This window comes from Stegodyphus dumicola, chromosome 7 (assembly GCF_044657685.1).
Source record: "Stegodyphus dumicola isolate Sdum_Otavi_A_Nest chromosome 7, ASM4465768v1".
Classification (NCBI taxonomy): Eukaryota; Metazoa; Arthropoda; class Arachnida; order Araneae; family Eresidae; genus Stegodyphus; species Stegodyphus dumicola.
This window is the reverse complement of record NC_140774.1, coordinates 5,489,802-5,515,171: the sequence shown is the minus strand read 5'-3', so window position 1 is coordinate 5,515,171 and position 25,370 is coordinate 5,489,802. Positions and strand designations below refer to the sequence as shown.

At 33.8% G+C, this 25,370-nt stretch overlaps 1 protein-coding gene across 1 annotated transcript in view; it reads right to left on the bottom strand.

The window, feature by feature from the left end:
• The window catches only part of LOC118200447 (protein tolkin-like), a 584,765-nt gene that overhangs the window by 477,477 nt on the left and 81,918 nt on the right, over positions 1–25,370 (bottom strand). Inside the window, exon 2 of the mRNA XM_085819846.1 lies at positions 9,888–10,152. Within this exon, the coding sequence (XP_085675972.1) occupies positions 9,888–10,101 (214 nt within the window). The 5' untranslated portion in view covers positions 10,102–10,152. The remainder of the gene's footprint in view (positions 1–9,887; positions 10,153–25,370) is intronic.

Here is a 25,370-nt window from a genome sequence, read left to right as displayed (position 1 = left end):
GATTGGCCTCGCGTTAGATTCTAGAGCTAAAAGTTTTCAACAAGGTCGTTTTAGACCTCAGTTTCAAACTAATTAACTCTGGCGGGAAGTATGTAAGGATCTTAAGTTTTACTAACGTTTATTTTATTTTAAATCTTTACTATCACTTCTTATTTTCTACTTCCGGCCAGAATTAAAAGCTTTAACTTATTTATGCAAATTTGTCTGGCGAACGCCAAGTACTTAAGTTGTGGCTTTTTGCCAAGCGAGAGAGAGGAAGGAGTTAGTAGAAGCAGGCCGCGTGCCTTAGCAGTTTACTCGGTTGCTGGTTGCCTTCCAGGCCAGAGGTTTAATCCTCTTGATAATTTTAAACGTATTGTAGTGTTAACAGTTCTCTGTACTACATACGGCTTCCTGTTAATATACGGCCAATCTTCCACATAGGCCCTTGTTTATTATTCCAAATTTAAGTTAGAGTTTAGTTAATATTTTTATATTCTTACGTTCAGACCACAAGTAGTTGGTCTCTGTATTCCGAAGTACGGAAATTATTGTAAAGAATGAAAAATAAAGGGTTTCGTATACCCTTCCTGTGTATCTTGTCTACTTCCCACATTTATTGGACATAGCTTTAGTAAGCTCTCTGTTCCGAGTCAGGTTCTGGAATGTTCCCCAAGCAAACAAGGAGAAACACTGAACCTGATAATACTACTTTGAAGAAACACAGGAAAGAACTGTAATTAATAAAAAAAATACTATTGAAATGTTCTTATAATTTCAAGCAGTTTAATATAGGTTATAAGTCCATTTAGTTACGTAAAATAAATTAGAATACAAAATAAAAAGAATACATTGTATATAACGAATTAATTAAACTTTATTAGAAATGTAGAATAAATGTAGATAGTATCTGAACAATATTTACAAGAGAACTTGAACATTACAGTTGAATTTAAATACGCATAAAAAATTCAACTGGATTTTTTTTATTTACTTTATTGAACAGTGTCCATGGATTCCGAATTACATACTCTTGCCGTGTAAAAATAACTTCCAAATACTACTATGACATCATCTACTATTTTGCGCAACACGAATGTAACTCATGTTGAAGTATATAGTCATATAATAAATATGCTTTTCAAGTTTTATATAAGGAAAATACCATGCCGCAGCTGTTATCCCATATGTGCTTTTTTCTATCCTGCAGACAGTTTTGTTTTAAGCTTTGTTTTAATGATTTGTCCTATTAATTTTTCCATTATCACGCAATGAGAAAACTAAGCCTTTTTAGTTAGGATTCTTTTGATTGGATGAGGTAATAATATAAACTTCAGGTTTATTTCGCCACGTTAAAATATTATAAAATATTATAATTTCACTAATCATTCCTGTTATTGTTACATTTCCCAGTCGTTTAAAATTCACTGTAATCTTCCAGAAATTTCCTGCTTATTAATTAAAGATTACTGACATTATTATTGCCTTTAAGATAAATATGAAGAAGTTAAAATCGTCGTGATAGCTTGATAAATTTAATCCAAATTATTGAACTGGGCTCATATCCCATTAAACAGAAGATACCCGAGTTCTAAGCAGACAACCTAAACAAAAAGACAGAGAAGTTCATAAAATGCTGAGAATTTATAGCATTTTTGCTGCTTTAGGAATACACTAGTCTCGCTGAAACAGGAAACAAAATTTTTGTATCGCATCGTTTCGAAAGTGATATCTTGTAACATAAATATATTTCTCTCTCGATTGCACAAGAAACTGAACTCTCAGTTAAAGAAATGGAGGGTGGTTAGTTTGGAAAAATAAATAAAATATAATAAAAGTAAAATTCGTTGCATACGAAAATATTAGTTTTAATGGCAGATGGTAGAAAATAGCTTTGGAAATTTATGGATTTGGATTGGATTATTCAGTTATGGCAAAGCACACGAGGGCTATCTGCCTAAGGGGAGGGATGCCTTTCGTGGAGGACTTTCTAAGGGAAACTGGCTCGTATACACGTTACACATGGGGAAAACCACGAAAACGCCCATGCAGCCAGCCCGTTCACGGGATTCGAACCTCAGACCGAACTACCAGTGTTCAGCGTCTTTACCGCTCGGCCGCTGGTGGGCTTGGAAATTTATGAGCCAGCACATTAGTAGAGCTGGTTATCTCTATTTTCTTATACATATCTAGGCACGTTTTACGAATGCGGTATTCTTGCTGCCCAAAGCAATAGTTTAACAAGATGGGCACCCCTTTGCTTTGCTAAATAATACAAGCATGTTCCTGAATAGCCTCAGAATAGACAGGAGGACTCCTCATCTATTGCAGTTATCAGTTGTAACTCCATTTGAAGCTTACCGTGGAAGCTTCAAATTAGTTCTTTAGAGATTCAGTTCTTTAGAGACTAGGTGTAAGCTCCACAGATGCATAAAAGAAAGGTTTAATGTGAATTTATCTGATGGAAACTTTATCTGATGTATACCTGTGGAATTTGATTACAGACCAGATATATGTATACCGATGAATAATATGGAAAATTTACTGAGACTTTATATTAGTTAACGTGTATGCTACACTAATGTATAATGCGGAAGACTTACTGCAACTCTATAACTTTATATAAATACAAAACTAAATCAGTTGGGGTTCGTTAGAAACCACGCGTATGCAACACCGATGCCCAGTCTAGAAGACTGACTGCAATTTTACATCTCTATCTAATGTTTACCTCCTGGAGTTCATTTAAGACCAGATCTGCTCTGTATCGATGCATGAAAATGTAGATTCACTGCGATTTTATGACGTAATTCGGCGTTTGCCCGTGGGATATCGTTACAGATCAGGTGCACGCTAAACTCGTGCATAATCACTGGCACTTGTGACTCTAAAAGAACATATAATTGAACCTGTTTGGGCATATTTAAATACATTACGAACTCATACGCAAGCAACAATACCTTTATCTGATGTCTACATTGAATTGTCGGTTCCAGAACAGTGTCGCCCTATACCGATGCATAATTTGAAAGACTTCTTTCAGTTTTATCACTTATATGACGTTTGCTTCTGGAAAATTTTTCCAGATCAGGAATATAATCGAGTCCATTATAGATTCTAAAGTGTATCATTAACTTTTTAAATAATACACATTTTTTTCTGCACTTCATATAAACTTATTTTCTCGAATTTGTCTAGAGTTAAGTTTCTTATTCAATCCATTCAGTTCTGTCTTGGCGGCAAGGCACAAATGCATAAAAACTCAACACAATTTCACTAAAAGTTGCAAAGTATAGAAAAAAAAAAAAAAATTTCGGCAAAAGGGCAGAAAGACAAATGTTTTGGTGCACAAAAAATTACATTTTCCTTTTACTCCACGGGGCAAAAATACACTTCGGTTTGTGATCGAACATACTTAATTCGCTATACTACTAAGAGTTTCAACCGTAAACAAATAGCGGCTACGTTTGACCTAGCATCAATTACACTTTTAAATTGTTCATATTTTTACAACTATTGCATGCAGATTAGAAAAAGGCATAAAATCTGTAATCGGAACATAGAACAACATAATTCAATCACTTTTAAAGTAAAAAGTGCCTAAGGTAACAACGTATGAGAATAAAAAACAAAGCTCACCCAGCCAGATAAGAGGTTGGGTATACATATATATATATTATATATACACTTTTGGTTCAGGGCGATTACAAAAAAAAAAGGTGCACAACTAGATGTCATAGCATACAGTTCCATATACAAAATATCAACTTTCTACGGCAAATTGTTTTTGACTAATTTGACTTATGCGAGATGCATACATACGTACGTATTTAAATATCTACAAGCGTCATGAAAAATTTCCCTTCTGAATCCACGTTAAATCCATTTTACAATCCGTTTTGAGAAAAAGAGTCCTTTATTTTGTCCGTACGCAAGCAAAAATTATCGTTCAAATGGATCTGAGATCTATCAAAATGGTTATTTTCTTATACACATGACACCCGAAATTTTTCACGATTACAATACTTTTACTTCGTGTAAGAAAGTGAAAAGAAAATAAAAATTTTGTTATTAAATTACAGTCTCGGAAGATAAAAAAAAATTTTGTTTCATGCTCTTTCAAATTATAAGTTATAAACTTTCAAAATGGCGACAGAGCTGCTAGTTTTTTTGTAACATGTGTAGCATATTTCCGTTAATGTAATTTTATTCAGTTTATTACAGGAATATTGCAGGAAAAATATTCATATTAGTTATTTTATTGCCGTGAACAAACCTATTTCTATGAACAAGCAGTTTCATAATAAACGTGGCATCTATTTTCTACCTTGCATATTCAAGACGAATAATTTTAAGGGAATAATATTATATTCATACGAATATAATATTATTCCGTATTTATTCTCGTATTTATTCATTTAGCTCGTCAGACAATTTACAACAAAGAAATATTTCGCAATATATGATGAAGATTTTGCTGTTAGTGGCAAAAAAGGAATTCGTCATTATCCAAATAATTTTTTTTCATTTCATAAAAAAATATGTCCAATCCTTCTTTACATGCTACTTGTTAGCAAGTTACGAAAACTCATTAAACCGCGGCTGTGTTTTATTGCGGGAAGTAATAATACATTTAAAAAGCTTTCTTCGAATTTTTTCTTTAAATATAGTAAAAAAAAAGAGTAGAATCTAATAAAGACACCAATCAAATGCACGCTTGCGCTTGAAAGAGATCTGCTTTTTTTCAAAATGGAAATAGAATTCCATCCCGCTAGATAAACAATTTGTTTCGAATTGATGCGGTATACGATTTTCCATTTATTTTCCAAATTAAAAACATGTAATGATTATGGGTATAACAAAATAAGCTGCTTAAGAACAATATACTTCTTAACAGCTTTTTTGTAACATAGTCATAAAACACTTACATTTTGTGTTAAATATTAAAACTACTAAAACTAAAGTAATAAACAAATCTGAAAGATTTAGGTTTTACGGTAGCCCACAAAAGGGATTGTTAAGGTTTTTTACGGTCTCACTGAGCTCGCAGTCTATACCAGTCTGCTGCTGCAATCTCTCTCTCTCTCTCTTTCTTTCTCTCTCTCTTTCTTTCTCTCTCTCGCTAACGCCCTTTTTTTTCGCTTCTTATCATTATTATTCAGCATAATTTTCTTCTCACTTACGCCATATGCAAATCAATAGAAAAATTACACAAATATTAAATGTACCATAGAGACAAATGTTTAGAATTGCCGATGTAGTAGTTGGTATATATTTTTTCCGTCTTTCCTCAGTAGTCTTGTCACAAATTGACTTGAAATCGTTGCTTGTATTAATAAAACATTCGTTAACGTTCTACAAAATATGAAACAGATAACTAAACAAATTTAAAATTCAGGCTTCCAAGTGCACTTGTTCGGGTGGAGAATTACGTTTTCAAAATTGAATGAAGTTAGGTATTGTTGTTTTTTCATTACGCGAGAAACATACACACATTCATACACATTCTTTATTATTTAATTTCTTTAAAAATATCACAGTATCATAATACAGTACAATTCCAATTATCCGAACTCCAACTATCCGAATCGCTGATTATCCGAATCGCTTTCAGAATTTCAGAGTTTTTCAGAATCAACTGAAGAAGAGAAGAAAAAGGAGAAAAAAAAAAAGAAGCTCAAGAAAAGGAAAGGGGAAAAGAGAGGAGAAGATGAGGATGACGTGTCACTTGAGGAATTAAGAAATATTCTTTTGCAAATTCCTTGATGTTCAGAAGTTAATGCGAGGATACAACAGAATGGTTGGTGTGTGATTCGTCAGACCTTGGGTTTCAAATTCTAAATGATGAACTTATTAAACGTGTGAGTAAAGAAAATGTCGAGGAAGATGACTTTTGTGTCATTTCTTCCTCGACAGTGAAAGCAGACACGGGACCATCATTTATTGAAGCATTTGCCGGTCTTGAAACTGTCCTGAAGTGAATGGAGTGTCAGCCCGAGTGAGACCACATGCAACTTCTCATTGTCATGCGGACGCGCGACTTGATTGCCCGAAAACGGATGAAAACAGTCAAACAGCTTACTTCGACCGAAATGACTTTCAGCACTTGTAAGTACTCTACAGTACACTATATAACGTGTACGTAAAAGTGTTGTCTTTTCATTCTAATTAATTAAAACCTTTTTTTTTTCTTTAAAAATAGCTTTTTTCCTTCCATTTTCAACATACAGTACATACAATAATTAATTAACGTGTACGTAGACCCTTACTTCGGAAAAAAGTCAATTATCCGAATTTTTGATTATCCGAATGGGGGCTGGTTCCATTTGATTCGGATAATTGGAGTTTCACTGTATTTGGTGTCAAAAACTTGAAAAGTGAAACAGTCTTTTTTAGCGGTTCAGCGCGTAATCCCGTTTCATAACCTATAACCCATTTAGGCTAACGTCCCTTTTGAGCTAAAAATTATTACCGTTTGAAAGAAACTTAAATTTAAACGTCAATAAGACTGTTAATAGATTATTTGAAAATTTAACTGCAGCCTCTATACGCAATATACAGTCATATCACGATTTTACAAATATAGTCTAATAAAAACTAGTTCATCGTATTTACCTGAGCCGATTGCAATTTTCGCTATATCGGGCGCACGATTGGGACTATCAAAATATTCAATATGGCATCCATTTCCTTTCCGATCAGATCTAATACTGCATCTTACATCATATTTACAATGTAGAATTGAGTGAATATATAAGAATATGTATCGTAAATAATACATCACCAGACGCTTATACAATTTTCATATGCATTTTTATGACAGAACTAGAAGAAAGTAAAAAGCACCGATCCAGTTGTAAATAATAAACAATAAATTTCTTCGTATCTTTGACTAAAATCTGAGAAATCACATTAGTAGATTTACTGTATTTTTAATATCCCAGTTAAGATTAAAAGCTTTTCAAGCGTAAAAATTAGCAAGTGTTTTCAGTTGAGTGTTTATTTTAGAAACATTTATTAAAATCAAAGTTACTCCAAACAAAAGAGAAAAAAAGAATTAGTCTAAAGCATCTCAGTGAGTATACGGTGTAGTCATAAAAAATACTTCCTCGCTGAAGCGAAACCCCAGCGGCCTAACCGCTCAACCAAATGGAATGAAATTTCAGTCGCTAATTTTTGAAGGTATGCGCTCGAGATCGTGGTATTTTAAAACACGCTCACGATCAAGGCTCTGACGGTTACGGTTACAGTGAAAACATTTCAAAATTTTCAAAAGTCACCTACATTTTTCCTGCGCAAATTGACCAGGGTATTGAAAAAGAATAAATGGAGTTGGAACGATACACGTATGAGGAAAACTACCGGTATAAAACATTTCCAAAGAAGATATCATAAACATTCCTCATCATATATGAAGACAACAGGTGGTCGTCCCGGATACTGTGGATGGATGAAGCGCATTCTTCTTTATTAGGAACGTCAAAACCTGCCTTCACTGGGCTAACAAAAATATCCACGTCGTAGCACCAGCGCTTTTACAAGAAGCTAAAGCAGCTGTGTTGATGCGACATTGCAAGCACATTCGTTCTAGGTCCGTTTTTCTTCGATGACGTCACTTCCACGGATATGAAAACGTGCTCCATCGCTAGTCCTCGATATGCAATAATGTTGCAGAATTGTGCGATTCCAGAATTGCAGTAGCGAAATGGTATTGTATGGATGCAAGACGGTGCTCCTCCACATGTCGCCATATGTTTCTAGCAAGTACCGCAACAACACTTTGGAGGTAGAGTCATCTCGCATGACTCCCAAGTCAGTGCGATCTCCCGATCTCACGCCGATGGATTTCTGGTGCTGGAGTTACCTAATATCTAAGGTGGGCACATCATATCCATGACATTCGTTAGAATTGAGAGATGCCATAAAAACTGAAGTTATACAGGGCCTTCTGTAATATTACGTTCATCACAATTGCCTATAATCTCCCGCATGCAATGCATTATCGTCTACGAGCATGTGCACATTGAAAACTTGTAAATTCCAATAAACGATTTCCTCCCTCTTCTCATTTATGTTGCTACTGGTCTTTTACAATGATTTTATTTGCAAATAGTTTGCGCCAGTAATTTTTGCCATAAGTTTATCGTTTCGGCTCCATTTATGCTTTTTCACTGAGCTGAACAGTTTGCGCAGAAAACAAATGGGCGCTGACATTCGAATATTTTGAAACGTTTTCACTGTAACCCCAACTGTGACAGCTTCATTGTTTTAAAATTATCACAGTCAAAGGCGCTTATCTTCAAATGTCAGTAACAGAAACTTCATTTTGGTTGGTTGAGAGAATGGGCCGCTTAGGGTTTTACACATCTGAGAAGTTTTATTTTTATGGCCACCTTCTATTAACTTATATATGACATAAATATTATGTTTCAGTTTCTTACTTAAGAATCAGAAATACTTTTAAATTACATATTTCAAATGAAAAAAGGCCCTAAAACACAATAGCTGACGGCTGTTTATGTACAACTAGTTCCCCCCCCCAGGGCTGGATTAACTATCAAACAACAGAAGCTCGTGTTTAGGCGTCAAGGAATTGGGACACCATTTCGTTTGTCAGTTTTACCACGCAATGCATGGTGCAAACCGAAAGACAGAAGAAAGAAGAAAAATGGCGTAAACATATGTAGAAGGCATTAAAGTTTTATTAGTGCTCAGGGCATCTGAAAGTTATAATCCGCCCCTGTTTTTAATCCAAAATGTTTCCTTCTATTATATGCACTCTGTAAAAACAAAAACGATACACCAAAATGTCACTAACCGCAATCAAACGAGTAGCAGAAACATCAGAATAGTCGCCCTTATAAGAAGACATTGTCTGCGCTCAGACACCCACAGGGGTGTACGTCTGCTGTGTTCAAGTGCGTCTGCAGTGCTGCTAGCTCGTTTCACACGCTATCTCAGTACAGTAGTAATACTGTAGGCGATGAGTTCCGCTTCAAATTAAGGAACCAAGATAAGCGAAACTGTGTCAGAAGACGTCCAGCACAGCATGGGATACTGACCGGATTCCTCACATCACAAAATTCGATAACAAAATATTATAATCTGGGTTGCTCTTTCATTTGATAATAGGACGCTTTTAGTTTTCATCCATGAAACCCTTAGAGTACGGCGATACGTCGACGATATTTTACACTCCGTTGCCGTGGTCTTTCTTTCGTAGCACATCAGGTTTAAATTTCAAGCGCACAGACACGGTACGCTATTGATTGTCGTTGCGCTTGTCAAACGCTTCCCTGGACAACTGTTTTGCACAACGAATAGAACACATTTGGGTTCTGATTAACTGGTGCCTCGGACCGTCCCAGAATGTCGCTAATCTAACTTGACAACTGAGACAGTTTCACAGTAAATCTTGTAGGGGGTAATCCATAAAGTCTTCAAGTCAATGCCAAGCCGATAACAGTTTATATAAGGTCGGAAATAAACCAGTGGCATGTAACTGTATTCGTACCTCATTAAATAAAATATAAAATTCGTCTGAAATTTTATTAGCACCTTTTTTCTTATACACATTATACCTATTCAATTTTCGACCCATTTAGATAAGTCCTTCTTCGTGTTGTTTTTTCTTTTTTGTACGTGAGTGTGTTTGTCTTAGAGTGTAAATTAACATTGTTTCTTTCATTCTAGTTAGTATTAAGTAGCCAAGAAATTTATGATGCTACATTTGATGCCCCAAGAAAATCACGAGATCTTCGTCTTGGTTTTACCCTACTCCAATTAATAATCGAGAAGCCAATTACGTTTTATAGAGAAAAACATATATCGTGTGCTATTTCTCTTTTTTAAGTTATTCTACATACTTTCTTCTACTTGAACAACTTGAAGGAAAACAAATTACTCACCTGATTTACAAGGGTCAAGGTAAATGTCATTAGAAACTTTGTGGGGAAAACGCGCAGCAGCCAATTCTTCCATGGTCCATTTCTTGGCATCAGCATGGCTGCGGAGCACCACCACGACGAACAGCAGTCCTGCTGTCCAGAACAGAAGAGTAATTGTACTTTTATGATTGATCCTTTGGGACAAAAGATCTGAAGACTTTCTAAAATCTTCCATCTTATGATGCGGCGTCTACCCGCACGTTATCACTCAGTGTCGCTCCGTCATCTGAAAAAAGAATCATTGTAGTAGATTTAAAGAGGAAATAAAATTAAATTTTAAATAAATAGAATTACTTTTTTTTCACATTGAACTGGAAAGCTCACATACTATTTTGCTTCAAGCCATTATATCCAGCCTATGGAAAGTTACCTACTACTCAACCACCATACACATACACTACAAATATACGTTTAATTTATTATGATACCAGCTTTTAATGTAGTCATAACTAAAACAGAGATAAATTAATCACAGAAGAAGTGACAGATCCGAAATTCGTTCTTCGAAATTACCAGCTTCTAGTGATCCCGAATATTATCATGTAAACTAACCTATGCTAAATCTCAAAGATCTCTTGTATTAAGAAATCCATTCTCTAAATTACCATTCCTTTAATGAAGTGCGTGGATCTCCAGTTCTAACAGCTACTGATGAATAAGAAACAAAATATGTACAATTGCCGAATAGTATCTAAAAGCTATTCATTGTGTCCATTAAAATATTCGCAAATCTCATTAATCTGTGTTCTGTACATTTAATTTTTATGTGACATATATTTAGAATTTTTAATCTAATACCTTGTTTATAAACATTCCACTGAATTCCTAGTTCTAATAAATTTTAGTTGTTTTCTACATAAGTCCTAATTCGATGCTTTAAATATTCAGTACATTTAAACATGTTTCGATGTTATATTATTACAATTTATTGGATGCTAAAGATGAGCTGTGTCGTGATTTCCGTCATGTATTTTACATTAAAATTCTGAGCCAAACTCTAATAAAATGGCCTTAAAATAATAAATCAGTTTTCATTGAAATATTAAATAGAAATGAATATGACCAAAGCAATAATTTTTTTAATGTGTTCTGACGAAATTTATAACAGAATGAATGTTTGAATGTAAATGTGGAAAGGTATTATATTTTTAAGGGTAACTGCATATCAGATGAAATTATTTTGTTGGGTCTCTGAAGCGGGTAAAATCATTTTTTGCAAAAATTAAAAAGACCAGTGTTTGGTGTAAAATTGCAAATCAAACTTTATAAATCTCTCGATTAACGACAGAGATTACTGCACATGAACTCAAAAAGAGATTTCAGCGAAAGACATTCTAACAGCCTTCGCGTCGTTTGAAAACTTGGAAGTTCTAGCAATTGTTGGTTGATACAGTTTCATAAACCTCGCACTTAGATTATGACTAACACGTGGTTCATAAGTGAGACAGATGAAAAAATTAAATTGCTACATTGAACATTGATTATTTTCCATATTGAAAGCAAATACTTATTCGGTTTCGATTTTTAAACTTGAGAAAAGAGATTAGACGTTTCTTTTCTAAGAAAGTTCAATGCAGTGGAATGAAAAATTTATTAATCCAGTCTGCGCTAATTGGAATCTTTTCAAATACACACAAAACTAAAAATAATATTCTCACTATTTTAATACACGTGCTAACTACGAAGACAGGCTTGCTTGGATCAGATTTGGTTAATCTTTCTTCTAAGGAAGAACTCCTTTGGAGTCTTTCTCCCATTTTGTTGCGCCCACCATCGGCCGAGCGGTAGAGTCGCTGAACACTGGTAGTTCGGTCCGAAGTTCGAATCCCGCGAACGGGCTGGCTGCATGGGTGTTTTCGTGGTTTTCCCTATGTGTAACGTGTATACAAGCCAGTTCCCCTTAGAAAGTACTCCACGAAGGCATCCCTTCCCTTAGGCAGATTGCCCTAGTTTGCTTTGCCATAATTAAATGCACCATACACCACCCATTTTGTTGCATGCAGTTTTTACAAGTTTAGTGTCTTCCATAAAAGAAGCAGAAACAGCTATATTGTTACGAATTTTATAAAATGTAAATAATCTTAGTGAAATCATATCTAAGATTGTAGTGTCTCTTGTACAATGTAACATGATAAGCCTTGAAAATGCGAAACTCCAATGAAAACATAAGATTAATGCAGCAAGTCAATTTAACATTGAAGATAAATGCCTGTTGTCGAGACAACACCAAGCTGGCAATGGTTTTGGCGACTTATTTTATCGCCAAACTTGGTATATCGCCTGGTTCCTGTATAACTGTGATTGGGCAATTGTATATGTAACTGTGTATGCATTCCGACAACTTCGAGAAATTGAAGGTACTGTATATTCTTCGGCGACCGGGACGGAGAAAACTATGTAAGATCGGAGAGAACATTAGTTCTCAGTTTTCATTTCAGAGCAGGCGCACACCAGCAGCCGTGTGGTAAAATCGTTGAACTGATAGTTCCGACTTGGGTTAGATTCTAGGTGAACGGGCTGAGTGCATGGGGACTTTCATGGTTTTCCCCATGTGTAACTTGTATACGAGCCAGTTTCTCTTAGAAAATCCTCTGCGAAGGCATCCCTCAGGCAGATAGCCCTAGTGTGCTTTCCCATAATCTACCAAACCAAATAAAATCAGTCCACAGTAGACGTTGGCACATTGAGAGATCTCCGTGAGAGTTTTCGCTCTTTGGATGCGTTTTGCAATACGTTGTGTTTAACGTTCTTAGTAGTTTGAAGTGGTAACTATTGATTGCGCTCTTTACGAATACTATTTTATTTCACGTATAGTGTTATTAGTTTCAAAAGCTCTTACGTTTATTTACATATTTCGTGGGCAATGTGCGGCTATCGCCCAGCTTAACTCAGTCGATAGAGCGCGAGACTCTTAATCTCAGGGTCTTTGGTTCAAGCCCTTTGTTGGGCTTCTTCTTTTATTTACATTGCACTTCATGTACAGCTTTACCAATTTAAAAGATTTTATGCTTAACCTATTACGCATAGAATGGGCTGCTATTTCCAGGCTGCCTCAATCGGAAGAATACGATGTGTTTTGCTGCGGAATCGTATAAGTTGCTTTGCTAGGGTCCCAAGTTGGTTGTCTCCTTTTCTATTTATCTTTTCGTTTCGCGGATAGTTTTATTATTTTGCAAACATGAAATAAAAAAATAAATTAAATATTGCCTTTAGAATATGTTGTGGTCACACAGGTAACTCAAGAATGAAGAACAATTTGAAGAATAAAGAGAATATTTTTATGCTGTGTTTTCAGTACGAGTAGAATACCTGCTTTCTTTGGCAAAGAACGATCTCTTGATCATGCGGATTTTATTCAGATCCTCTTCATAGGTGGTTTTCACCATTTTTCTCTATTTATATCCAGTGTTTGTGCTAGCTATGTATTATGCTTATATCTGAGACGAAGACTTTTATTTTTAGTTTCAGTTTTCTGTTTAATACGAATTTATTTTATATTTTCACAGTCTGGTGAAAAGAAGGCAAAAGGCGCCAAGGTAAATCGGAGAAACTAAAAGTTTAATTAGCAGCTTTGGTCATTTATAGGTTGTAGACAAACGTTAGTTGCTGAAGAAAGTTTTCAAAAATTCTATTCCAGGTATGCACGTAGCGAAATTACAAATCATATTTTCATACAGAATATTTCTTTAAGAACGGAAAGTATTCCTTTCACCCGTTGGGAAAACATCTTACTTTTGTTTAGGTACCAATGAATGTTTTGTGGCACGCCCGTTTTGTCAACTCGCAATTCTGTATTTCCGTATACCTGCTGCGGCGAAGTGGATTATGTCACCAGTGATGTTGCTGACCGGGAATAGACTAATATACTGAAATATTGTAAAGGGTTGACAGCTTCTCTGCTGCCATACGAATGAAAGAGTGGTTCAAAAGCCAGTTTCGATTGATTCAATTCAATACCAATTTCAATATCGATTCTATTCCGATACCGATTTTACGCTTGTGTCTACCCTCAGTATATCAGTTAATCAAATTCACACGCTCTTCATTCTGCGCTTTTAGTAATTATAAATTATGTCTATGTTGTGCCAATACTGAGTGCACGACCACTTCGATACTATTCAAGGCCAGTCCTACACCCGTTATATGTGCTACTCTGTGCCAATGCTATGCCGGAGTCGACTCTACACAGTTCCGATACATGTCTGCGAAGATTCCCAAGACCACATACAAAGGTGACTCAAAGTAAATTAGTCCTTCTATTCATCATTACCACATTATTGCTATTCCATTTTTATCACATCTGTATTATGATGGTTACTAGAATCGCTCACATGCATGCATCGAAACATTGCCAATGTTAATTCTACGCATTATAGACTTTGGTTAAATGCTTCGTGTCTATTATATGCAGCGTCGATATAGTGCCATATCAATTCTTAGGTTAGAGAAAGCTAGTTGGATATGGCAAGACACATGAGTCTTAATTGCATAAGGGGAGGATGTCTTCGTGAAGGAAATTTTTAGATAAAACCGGTTCAGACTCGGTTGAGCTACCAGCAATTCTGCGGTGTTAACCACTTGGCTGCTGGCGGGTACTCGATTCCATGAATGCAATCACAATATACATAGAAGTAGTCATTCCTTTTTGGTACGAATTACAAATAAACTAATAGTTTATTTCTAAAATTTGAATTAATCGATTTTACGGCCACATTGTACATGATGAGCCCAAAAATAGTTCCCGATTTTGAGATGTAATAAAATAAAATGTTACATAGCTAATATAAAATTAGTAACTTCATTTTGGCAAAGATTGTGAATAAAATTTATATTACCTAAATTTTGCTTCAAACACAGCGCCAAATCAAGGTTGCTTTTTTGCCTAGTTTCAGTTTTACAACTTAGGTGTTTATCTTTCAGTCTGCATGAACAAGTTGATAAATGTGACATTCACAGCTAAATTAACTCAAAATGTTTTCTTTTCAATATCCGTATGCACAGTTCACATTTCTAGAGGGAAGTGACATCGAAAATAACGTTGGGCTCATAGCAACGAAGGCTAGTGTGGTTATAATTTGCAAAAACAAGCAGTGTTATAACTACGCAGCATGCATGCAAATAAAATGTTGATGATGATCTACGTATACGCAAATCCATTTTGAAGATAAAGTGCATTTTTGATCAAAGAACATTCAGGACGACCTGACCTTCCGTCTCAGAGGAAATTGTGGATCGAATGAAAGAAGCCTCTATATGCAGCCTAAAGAAATTGACACATTCAGCTAGCAGAGATTAGCAAGTGCCACACAGATAATAATAAGCAGGCACCTGTGGTTTCGTGAATATCAACTGCAATTAGTTCAGACATTTCATCCAAAATATAAAGTGATGTGAGTTTTGCAACAATATCCAGACTTTAATGACGGCTAACGAAACCCTGCAGATGAAGATCATTTTCAGTGATGAAGCTACATTCCTATTAAACGGAAGAGTAAACAGGCACAATATCAACGTATGGAGGAATTGAGAATCGACATATTACTCAGAACAAGGACGTAAGTTCGGATTTATACTTTGTTCCAATAGAAATTCGAGTGCGTGGCTTTGAGTATTCTTTAAAGAAAAAACATTTACGAGTGAAAGGCATTTATCACTGTATAAAACTGGCTGTTTCCTCAAATGATGATAGAGCGGGCTACATTCTAGAGGGAGAAGGACCTCCTCCTCCATCATGCTGTATGCATGTTTTTTCACAAGAATCTGTCAGATCGGTTGTAGCCATGTTTGAGCCAATGATCAAGTTGCTTATAAATTATCAAGATCAATTTATTATTATGATCAAGTTGCTTATAATATCACCGGACCTGAATGCTTGTAATGTTTTCTTTGTAGAGCTTGTGAAGGACCAAGCCCATGTACCTCCATTACCACAAACACTGAATGACTTTCAAAAAAACATCATTGCTATTCTTAATTCCATTACATCGGATTTACTTGACAACATGTGGTTGTAACATCGATGCTTTCCCCGTAAAAAGTGGCATACACATCGAATGTTTCTGATTCATATCAATATAACAAAACCTTTATGAGTTTATGCAAGTATAGCAATATCATCGGGTAGGATATTCCTCTTAGTATAAAAGTTATACACTTTCCAGACTAGGAACTGATTCCGTGTTTACCCTTTGTTTATCAAATTACACAATCTGCGCCTGAATACTGCAAGAGAGGTGATAAAAATCACCCATCAGAAAATTACGTTGAAATATTTTGTGAAAGAATTTAATATAAAATATTACAGATAAAAATTAGCTGTAGTCAAAGCCTGCGATGTATCTGAACTCAAACGCAATGTGATAACAAACAATATTTAAGTAACAACACCAAGCAATTTCCTTCCTAGAGAAGCGTATAGTTCCTTCTCAGAATTCTCAATTCTCGCTAGACTTTCTTCTAAAAGAAAGCAGAAAGAAAATTTGATATATATGATTAAAACGAAAACCACTTAAACTTTTCTACAGCGAGGTTTATCAAATTACACAATCTGCGTCTTCAAACTGAAAAAAAAGGTGATAAAAATCACCCATCATAAATGCGTTACTAAATATGTTCTGCAACAAATCATTATAATAAACTATCGATAAAAAAGAGCGGTAGACATTGCATGTTTGTGATATATCAGGAATCATAGGTGATAACAAATGAAGACGAGAAATGTTTTCCTAGAAAAGCGTATTCTTCCTTCCCAGAACTATAAATTTTTTCCACATTTTTTCTATTAGAAAGCAGAAATAAATGCAAATATTTATCATTAAACCGAGAAAACATAAAATTCTCTATAACAGTTAAACGGATATATATTAATATGCTTTTTCTGCAGTTTCTTTCACGTATGCAATACCAGTTCCCTTATCAGTGGTGTCTGTTATTTTTCGTAAATTGTAAATTTCAATCGAATGTGTTACTTTATGGTCAAGTCAACAAATATTTGTCTTTTGAGAAAGATGAACGGAGAGGGTAGTTCACCAAAATATAAATAACTTGCAACACAGCTTACATTTTAAGAATTATTAAACTCGAGGCTGACATGAATCTTTGGCATTTATCAATGTGAATACTCTCTGACATTTGTAATTACATTTACTAATGCCTAAATGGCAAACTAATTTAGGCAAAGATGGAAAATATATCATGACATTTTGAAAGTAATTCTGTATGTCTATGTCAAATTCTGTTACGTAAAGCATTTAAACGCCCTAAACTAACCCTTCAAACGTAATTGCATTAGTGTCAGTATACAATAATTCTATGCATTGCAGTTAAGCAACACAAAAATAAATGCTTTTACTTTGATTTTTTTAAAATGTATGCGTACTTATTTACAATTTTGTGAATTACAATTTAAAATTTTGTGAATCTTTTACTTTACTGTTTTGATTTAAAAGAAATTCATTCAATTGCTGTGACTATTATATTAGATATGACAAGATTAAATAAACACAGTTTGCTGCCACTTGTACTTTCGTTTGAAGACATTCAGTTTAAAACGTTTAAATAATCTGCGATTTCAAAAGTTTAATTAAAGTTTAATAAACAATTTAATAACCTTTCCAGCAGGAAAGCAAATTTCAGATGTGGTTTGTGTCAGCAGCTCGAGAAAACATCTCCGATAAACCTATTACTCAGTTCTGATTGGCTTCGAAGTAATTCTTGCATTCTTCTATTTGTTAAGGTGAAAGCATGTGCGGTCATTACGGACTCTAGACCTTAATTGCTAGCCGGACGTGCTTCCAATTACACCGAAACAGAATGTGGTAAGAAGAGAGAGAATACTTTTAAAACTTATCAAAAGTATGTTCTACAAACATATGCAAAAAATAGGTAATATAACTTTAAAAAATATGCAATTTGGATGATTTCCATTATAGCATTACACAAGTCAATTTTTTGACAGATATATGCGCCAGATTAATACACCCAAAGAGAAAAAAAAACATTTTCACCATCAACTCATTTCAAACTGTGGTAAACGTTTTCTAACTATAATAATTCTTGTTTAACTACCTAGTCACTATAACTCCCGGTAGTTATTTTAATGAACTAAGGGGGAAAAATAAAATAGCAACATGAAAATTTTTATTGATAATACAATAATAACCTGACTAACTCAAAATCGAAGTTATGTGGCTACTTATTTTTCAGACCCACTAATAGTTGAGTGGTTAAAGCAGCTGATTCCCCATATATAACATGAATTCCAAGCCAGTTTCCCTTAAAAAATCCTACACGAAGGCATCCTTTCTCTAGATAAATAACCCACGTATACTTTGTCATATTCAAATAAACTAACCTATCCAAATTATCGATACGGCATGGGATCAGCACTGCAGAGAATGTTGGATGTCGACACGGTGTAAAATCAAGTTTGGTATTGCATCGATACTAGCATATGAGCGATACTATCGTCTGTTACTTTAAAAGAGGCACTTCAAAGTCATACGACTTTTCCTCATTTATGATCGTAACGTGTGTCGTCATCACCACACAGAAGGAATTAAAGGAACTTTAAGCAAATTGGAATAGTTGGATCCTTTTTTTCCGTCGACATTCTTGCTTATTATTCATAAGAATGAGAGAAATGCCACGGATAATAAAGGTTGAAGTGCCTAAAGTAATCGACATAAAATAATTAATGTAGTATTAATCACCTGGATGCAGTCGTTAGGCATGCACATGGATGCTGTCCATACGATGGACACTGTAGTGCTGATACCAGCACGGTATCGACATTGAGTACGGCAGGTTTCCCTTAAAACTTTCTTCACGAAGGTATTGTTTCTCTAAATGGATAGCTCATGTGTACTATATTATATTCAAATAGCCTAATCTTATTTTGTCTTTCTGCGGTCCTCTACACAATGCAATATTTTAGATCTGTAATTATCGTTGGAGGATCTTGGAATAAAATTTGAAAGAACCTTGAATAGTGTGTGAAAGAATATTGCACATTCTTTTTCAGAAAGAAGATAAAAACAGCACCATAAACGAATCAAATTATTAATTTAAAACGGAAGCTGTCAATCTTACCACGCAACTAGATTTCGAAGCTGACAATGATGACACCAACCAGCTGTTGGACTCATACAGCAAGAAATGAGAACTGAGGAGTTTATAGAGACTTGTTAGCAAATCGCTCCTGAAGAAGCCGACACCTCAAACTCAGATCTACCAGAAAAGCATAAGACAGTTGCAAGCTTGAAAAAATGTATTTTGTTCTTTTTTTTTTTTTTTTTTTTTTTTTTTTTTTTTTTGTTAATTGTATATGGCAAAGCACACGAGAGCTATCTGCACACAGATACATACCGTGAAGGACTTTGTAAGGATACCTGCCTCGTATCTATGGTACATATGGGAAAACAAAGAATATACTCATGAGAACAGCTCCTTTCCGGGCTTGAAACCGAGGTCGAAATATAAGTCTTCAGCGGATTTAACCCCCTATCGCTGGCATGTTCAGTTCATTTGTAAAAGGGTTACAAATTTTAGAAAACATCGATTGTAATAAATAAATCGTTCCAGCTGCAAGGCAAAGAATATAAAACATTATATTAGCTTGAATATGATGAAATTTTGCGTTAAACTGTATGAATCATCGACACTGAAAACATCATTTTATGTATCACAATTATTTTTAGTATTCTTTTGTACTGATATATAATTCTTTATTACACTCTTTTAAAAAAATTTCCCCCTTTGTTTTATTTAATTCAAATTCATATGTACTTATACGGCACACTACGTTTTAATACTCTTTTTGTACTGATATGTACGAAAACAACATTCTTTATTACATACGTCTCTTTTAAATTAGGTTTTCCCCCTTTGTAATATTTAATTAAAATTAATATGCAATGCTAAAACCCATCTTATATGCTTATTCTTGGTCTCACATTTCGCAAAATTTTGAGATATTTACTATAAAATCATGAATATGGTTAATGAAGCGCGTGCTATATACGAAGAAATACGATATTAATAATGAAATTTTAAAGTACTAACTTTTAGTCAAACTTGAGAATTTTTAAAATAACTCCGATAATACTATTGTCATTATTACTTCTAAACAATGTAGCTAAGATGTTCTTTCTCCAACTAGCCTCTAGGTGTCAATAAATAAATAATATTAAATAATAAAAAAAAATCTGAAAGTTTCCAATTAAGTTAAGCCCAAAGGGACGTTTGGTTAACGTTTTGTTTATTACCTTTATTTATTAAATATCATCTTCTACATATTCAAATGACAAAATTCAGTTCAACAGCAATATCGCAAAATAATTTTAAAATGAGCATATTCTTAGAATTTCCGATACAGTCTCGCGCGCTGGAAATAATTTTTTTTTCTTTCGTACAGTGTTGCCATTACTCGCTTTAAAACCCGTTTAGTTTTTTTTAAATCAAAAATTCGTTGAAGTGTGACAAAATATTAAATCGTTAATAAAACAAATTTTTCAAATTCAAATTAGGGCTTCCACATGCCCATATTCGATGGAAGATTAAGTTATTCAAATTTGGATGGCTCTAGGTAGCGTTGTTTATCACAATGCGAGAAACATACATACATTCATGCAGATTCTTCATTATTTAATTTGTTTAAATTTAACACAGGGCGATAATATTTGGTGGTAACAATTTGAAAAATGATTCGCCACTTATAGTTTTCAACGTAAAATGCCAAAACGAAATTAATAGTCCTTCAGGGCAAATTGCCCCTTTGGACTAATAAGATTTAAAAAGCGTACTTTTAAAAATAATTTCTATACGTGACCAGAGTTTGTAACGATCAATTCCCTTCTTATTTAAGATAACGCTTTTAACTGTTTATTAGAACTTCTTGCGATAAATGTTTTCAAATTATGTACAAAAATGAATTCTACATAGAGGAATAAAGTTTATATATGAACCCCAGGTTGAAATTTAAGAAAGGATTCGAGAGCCATCTGCGAAAATAATGATCTGGTTTCGCGCACATGGAACAATGGATGTCAAGCCTCACTTTCTTTATGTTACTACAAACGTAAAATATAAAATTCGCAAATATGTTTAGAAGTCTCAAAGTTGACCTAATCTAAATTTCAGCAAAATTCCAGTGCTTTACATCCTCTTTCATATAAATAAAACTTTTAGCCATAATTCTTATTTCTTCATAGTGTTAAAAAGAAGGACAGTCGATCGGATAACATGCCGAAGTTTGTGTACTCTCTGGAACTTAATTTATTTAATTAAAAACACACAATTTTTACATTTAAAATCACACAATTTTTACATTTAAAATCACACAATTTTTATTTACCAGAAGTTTCAGTTTCGCACTGATTTTAGATGAAATGCTTTGTTTTTAGAAGATAAGAAATCAGTACATTAAATAAATATCGTTGCAATTTTACTTGGATATATTAGCATTTAAGAAGAATCAGAGACAGTTACGATTCAAAATTTAGCAGCTCTTTAGCAATTAATATCTATAAGTATATAAGATTTAACTTCTTCTACAACTGCAAAATGTAACTTAACCTTTGTAATGGACTTTAAACGTCTTATCGCTTAGTCTTAATGGACTTTAATGCACTTTTAATGCACTTTAAACAACTTATCGCTTAGTCTTAATGGACTTTAATGGACTTAAACGACTTATCGTTTAGTCTTAATGGGCTTTAAATTTTAATGGCCTTTAAACGACTTATCGCTTAGTCTTAAGAAAACAAGTATAGAAACTTTCGAAGGGTGTAAAAGACCTTTTATTTTAATAAAGACTAATTTAGTTAGTTACTAATATAACTTGGTTAACAGAAGGCACTCCTGTTTTCACAAAGTACGCCAACATTTAAGGCGAGAAAATTCAAAGTAGGCATTCAAAAGTAGATCTAATTTAAATACTAATAGCCAAATGCTCTAAAGGGTAATTTAGTCGCGAAATTGTTTTCGAATTCACTGGCGTGAACTATCGGCAGGTAGCAACACCGAAGACAGGAAATCGTATCTAGAATAGCAGACTAGAAACTGGCCTTCAAACGGCAGAACGTCAGACTTATCGTAGATAAAATTTCAAACCCTCACTTAAATTCATGCGAGCTAATTTGCATATTGGTGGGAAAACGGAAAGAGAGAAGTGACAGAAAAGATTCAGAACATAAAATTACTGGTTAAGCACATTAAATAAAACCTACAGCTACCGAAACGAATTCTATAACCCTCAACGTTTGCGCTTATCCTGCAGTTACATTAGTTATTACCATAGGATCTTAATACCACGCCAGTTAAGCTAAGTTTACTTTAAATTAGTAGCTAATTGGGAATTGCAAAATGACTTTCGATTACCAAAAATATACTTGGTATTCTAATTTCGGTAAAGTATGAAAAAAGTTTTTGTTTCAGTATAATTCTTTCAAATCAACGAACTGTAGATTTCAATAAATATTTAGTTTAATAAAAATTTATGTTATTTCTTTGCAATTATTTATCATTACTTCTGGTTTATGAAATTTTAAATTTCCATTTGGCTAACAGATGGTCAATAATTGCAAAATTCAGCCTGATAATTTAATATTCTTGTTAACATTAGTAAAAAATCAAGTTCCTTACAAATCAGGGAATAAATTGAAAATATCCATGTCATCTTCCTTTGGTTTAAAAACTAAGCATCCATTAAAATAATTTTAGTGATTCAAAAACTTCGTGAACGTTATGCTTGTCAAAATTTCCTTCAAATTCTTATTCCAAAATTGCTGCTTTTACTTATAAATAATCATTTACATCAGAATAAAAATTGTTAATATTTAATTTATTAATAATTTTTAGGTTTCATTACGTGCTTTAGCGTATTTACTTAATGACGCATGTCCTCGCACTGTTGTCCATAAAATCATTGCTATTAATATTGTTTTATAATTCAGCGACTAAAGGCGAAAACACAAGAAACTATTCCTGTAACTTGAACATTTTATGAAAGAAAGAATTGAAGATTTATTATTAATTGAATTGATAGTTTTCAATACAACCATAAAATTTCAAATTCATTCAGTAATATTTTCACTTATTAGAGATCGAAACCGACTAAAATCGGTGGGGAATTAACTCCACAAGGTCGACAGGATTGAATTGTCTGTTCGATAAGCTATCAAACTACTGTCCGAATCTATTTGATTTTTTTCTATGGACAGTAAGCTGTTCTTCTTTCTTATTAATTTGCGGTAGTACATGCATTGATCTATATATAATGGCGATGGAATATTAGCTTAAAATAGGAAGGATATAAGGAATTAAAGATAATTCTTCTCTAGGTCTTTCCGGCACCGCAGATAAGCATATGCAGCCTGTTATTCGGCAATCTCGAGTTTTATTCCGAGCGACAATACAACTTATTTTTATGAATATGATCACGCTCGAACTCCTCATGCTGTCTGTTCAGATTCAGTTTCAGTTACTGTGTATTTCGTTTTCTTTGACTGACTGAATCGTGAATCTCGCGTCTCTCCGTAATTCTGTTTTTTCCCTCTGATTATTACTATACAAAATGCTTTTTGCAGCGCTTGGATGCATTTGCGCATAAATGAACTATTTATTATTGCAATGTACTGTGCACAGAAATACCAGCATTTTTTCAGTTACAGTTTCTGTTCATTTTTTAAGTTTTCTTTCAAAATAGATGCTTTTAAATTCATTCACCTCGTTGATTTATTCAGGAGTACGAAAATAATGAAACTGTAGTCATTAGATTATATCGATGCATGAACTTGAAAAATATACAATGCCCTCGTCAGAATTCGAACTCCACACCTACCGTATACGCATCGAACATGCTTCCAGTTACACCACGAAGGCACGCGGAAAGAAGGAAGAAAATGTCTTATAAACACAATAAATCTTAAGCAATGTAAGTAATAAATTAAAATCCTTATTATAACTTCATTAGAAATTTCAATCAAATAATATAGCAGCAAATTAAAAGCAATAAAAAAAATCTGATTTATACACCAGATGACTTGCATGACTCGTCGGAATATTACGTTGCACATATGTTTTGATTACAGTCGTGCCTCCTTATTTGAATCATCAGTCTGTTATATTGCTGTAGATTGCAATCATAACTGTACATTGCTTTTAAATTTTTGAATTACCAACAGTAAAGCGGGATAGTTATATGCAAAAGTAATTATTGATAAAATACTTATCAATATGTTCTATAACTTAAAAAACAAATTAAAAATTCTATACCACTGGACTAAGCATTAAAGAATTGAGAAGCTGCGTGACTTAATAATATAACTTGAAAGATAAATTAAATATTCTGTGTCGCTGCGATAAGCATTAAAGAATTGGCTACTTAAAAGTTGCGTGACTGTATAGATCCGATAATTAGCTACAGATGTGTCTAAAAATCAAAATTTATTATCTTAAGATTTCATTCATAAAAGAAATTTAAAGGTAGTTCCACGTTTAATCATATTAAATGAATAAGTTTCACTTACTCATCTCCTTACGTATACTGTGTAAATATTTTAAATTTACGAATCTCTGCAATGCGTTGTATTAAAGCACATTATTTCCCTTTTCCTTTCTCCACTGAATCGAATTATTTATGTTTCCTGTTCTTGTAACTTGGCAAATAATGGACACAATAAGGAGAGAGAATATAAAAATAAAGGAGACGGAATACCACTGGGATATAAGAAAGAATGCATTATTGTGATAGGATTTGACAAGGACAAAAAAATTCTAGATGTACTGACGATGCACGCAAAACTTTTGTTACAATGTTTTGTTTACCAATAGAAATTTAATAGTTAACAAATAATATGTTCTTTACGAAAGTAAAATAACATATACTTTGGTGGTAACAAAGAAAAAAAATATATTAGTCATTAAGGTATTTATTTGATGTAAGAAAATCAATATTTTTATTGAAACTTTCCTATTGTTTCTCACAATAACACGGTTTCCTTTTTAAGAATGTTCGTTTATGTTGAGTTTAGAACAGCCATGCAATGACTCAGAAAACATTATTTACTGCACTCCTAGCTAGTCAACAGCTCGCTATCTGTGAATGATAAAACACTAGTTCACAAAGATCTAAGCTTCGACTGGGACTCAAACTCAGAACTAGTTCTTCATGCTGATAATGAAAACATCCTCTACCATCTCGCGTGATTTGACACAATCCAGGTGATTGGTATTTTTTATGTTGTATAATTTTTATTTAACACTCACAAGTAGTTACGTAGAATAAATTTAAAGCTAACCTATATCTATATCCATTTATTTAGAAATTCTCATGGTCAGAATTCACCTACAGAATCAACTTAGCTCGTTAAATAGTGTAAATGAGCTAGCTACGTCTAACTGAACCAGCGAATAACTATACAAGATAGGTATTGCAATATACTA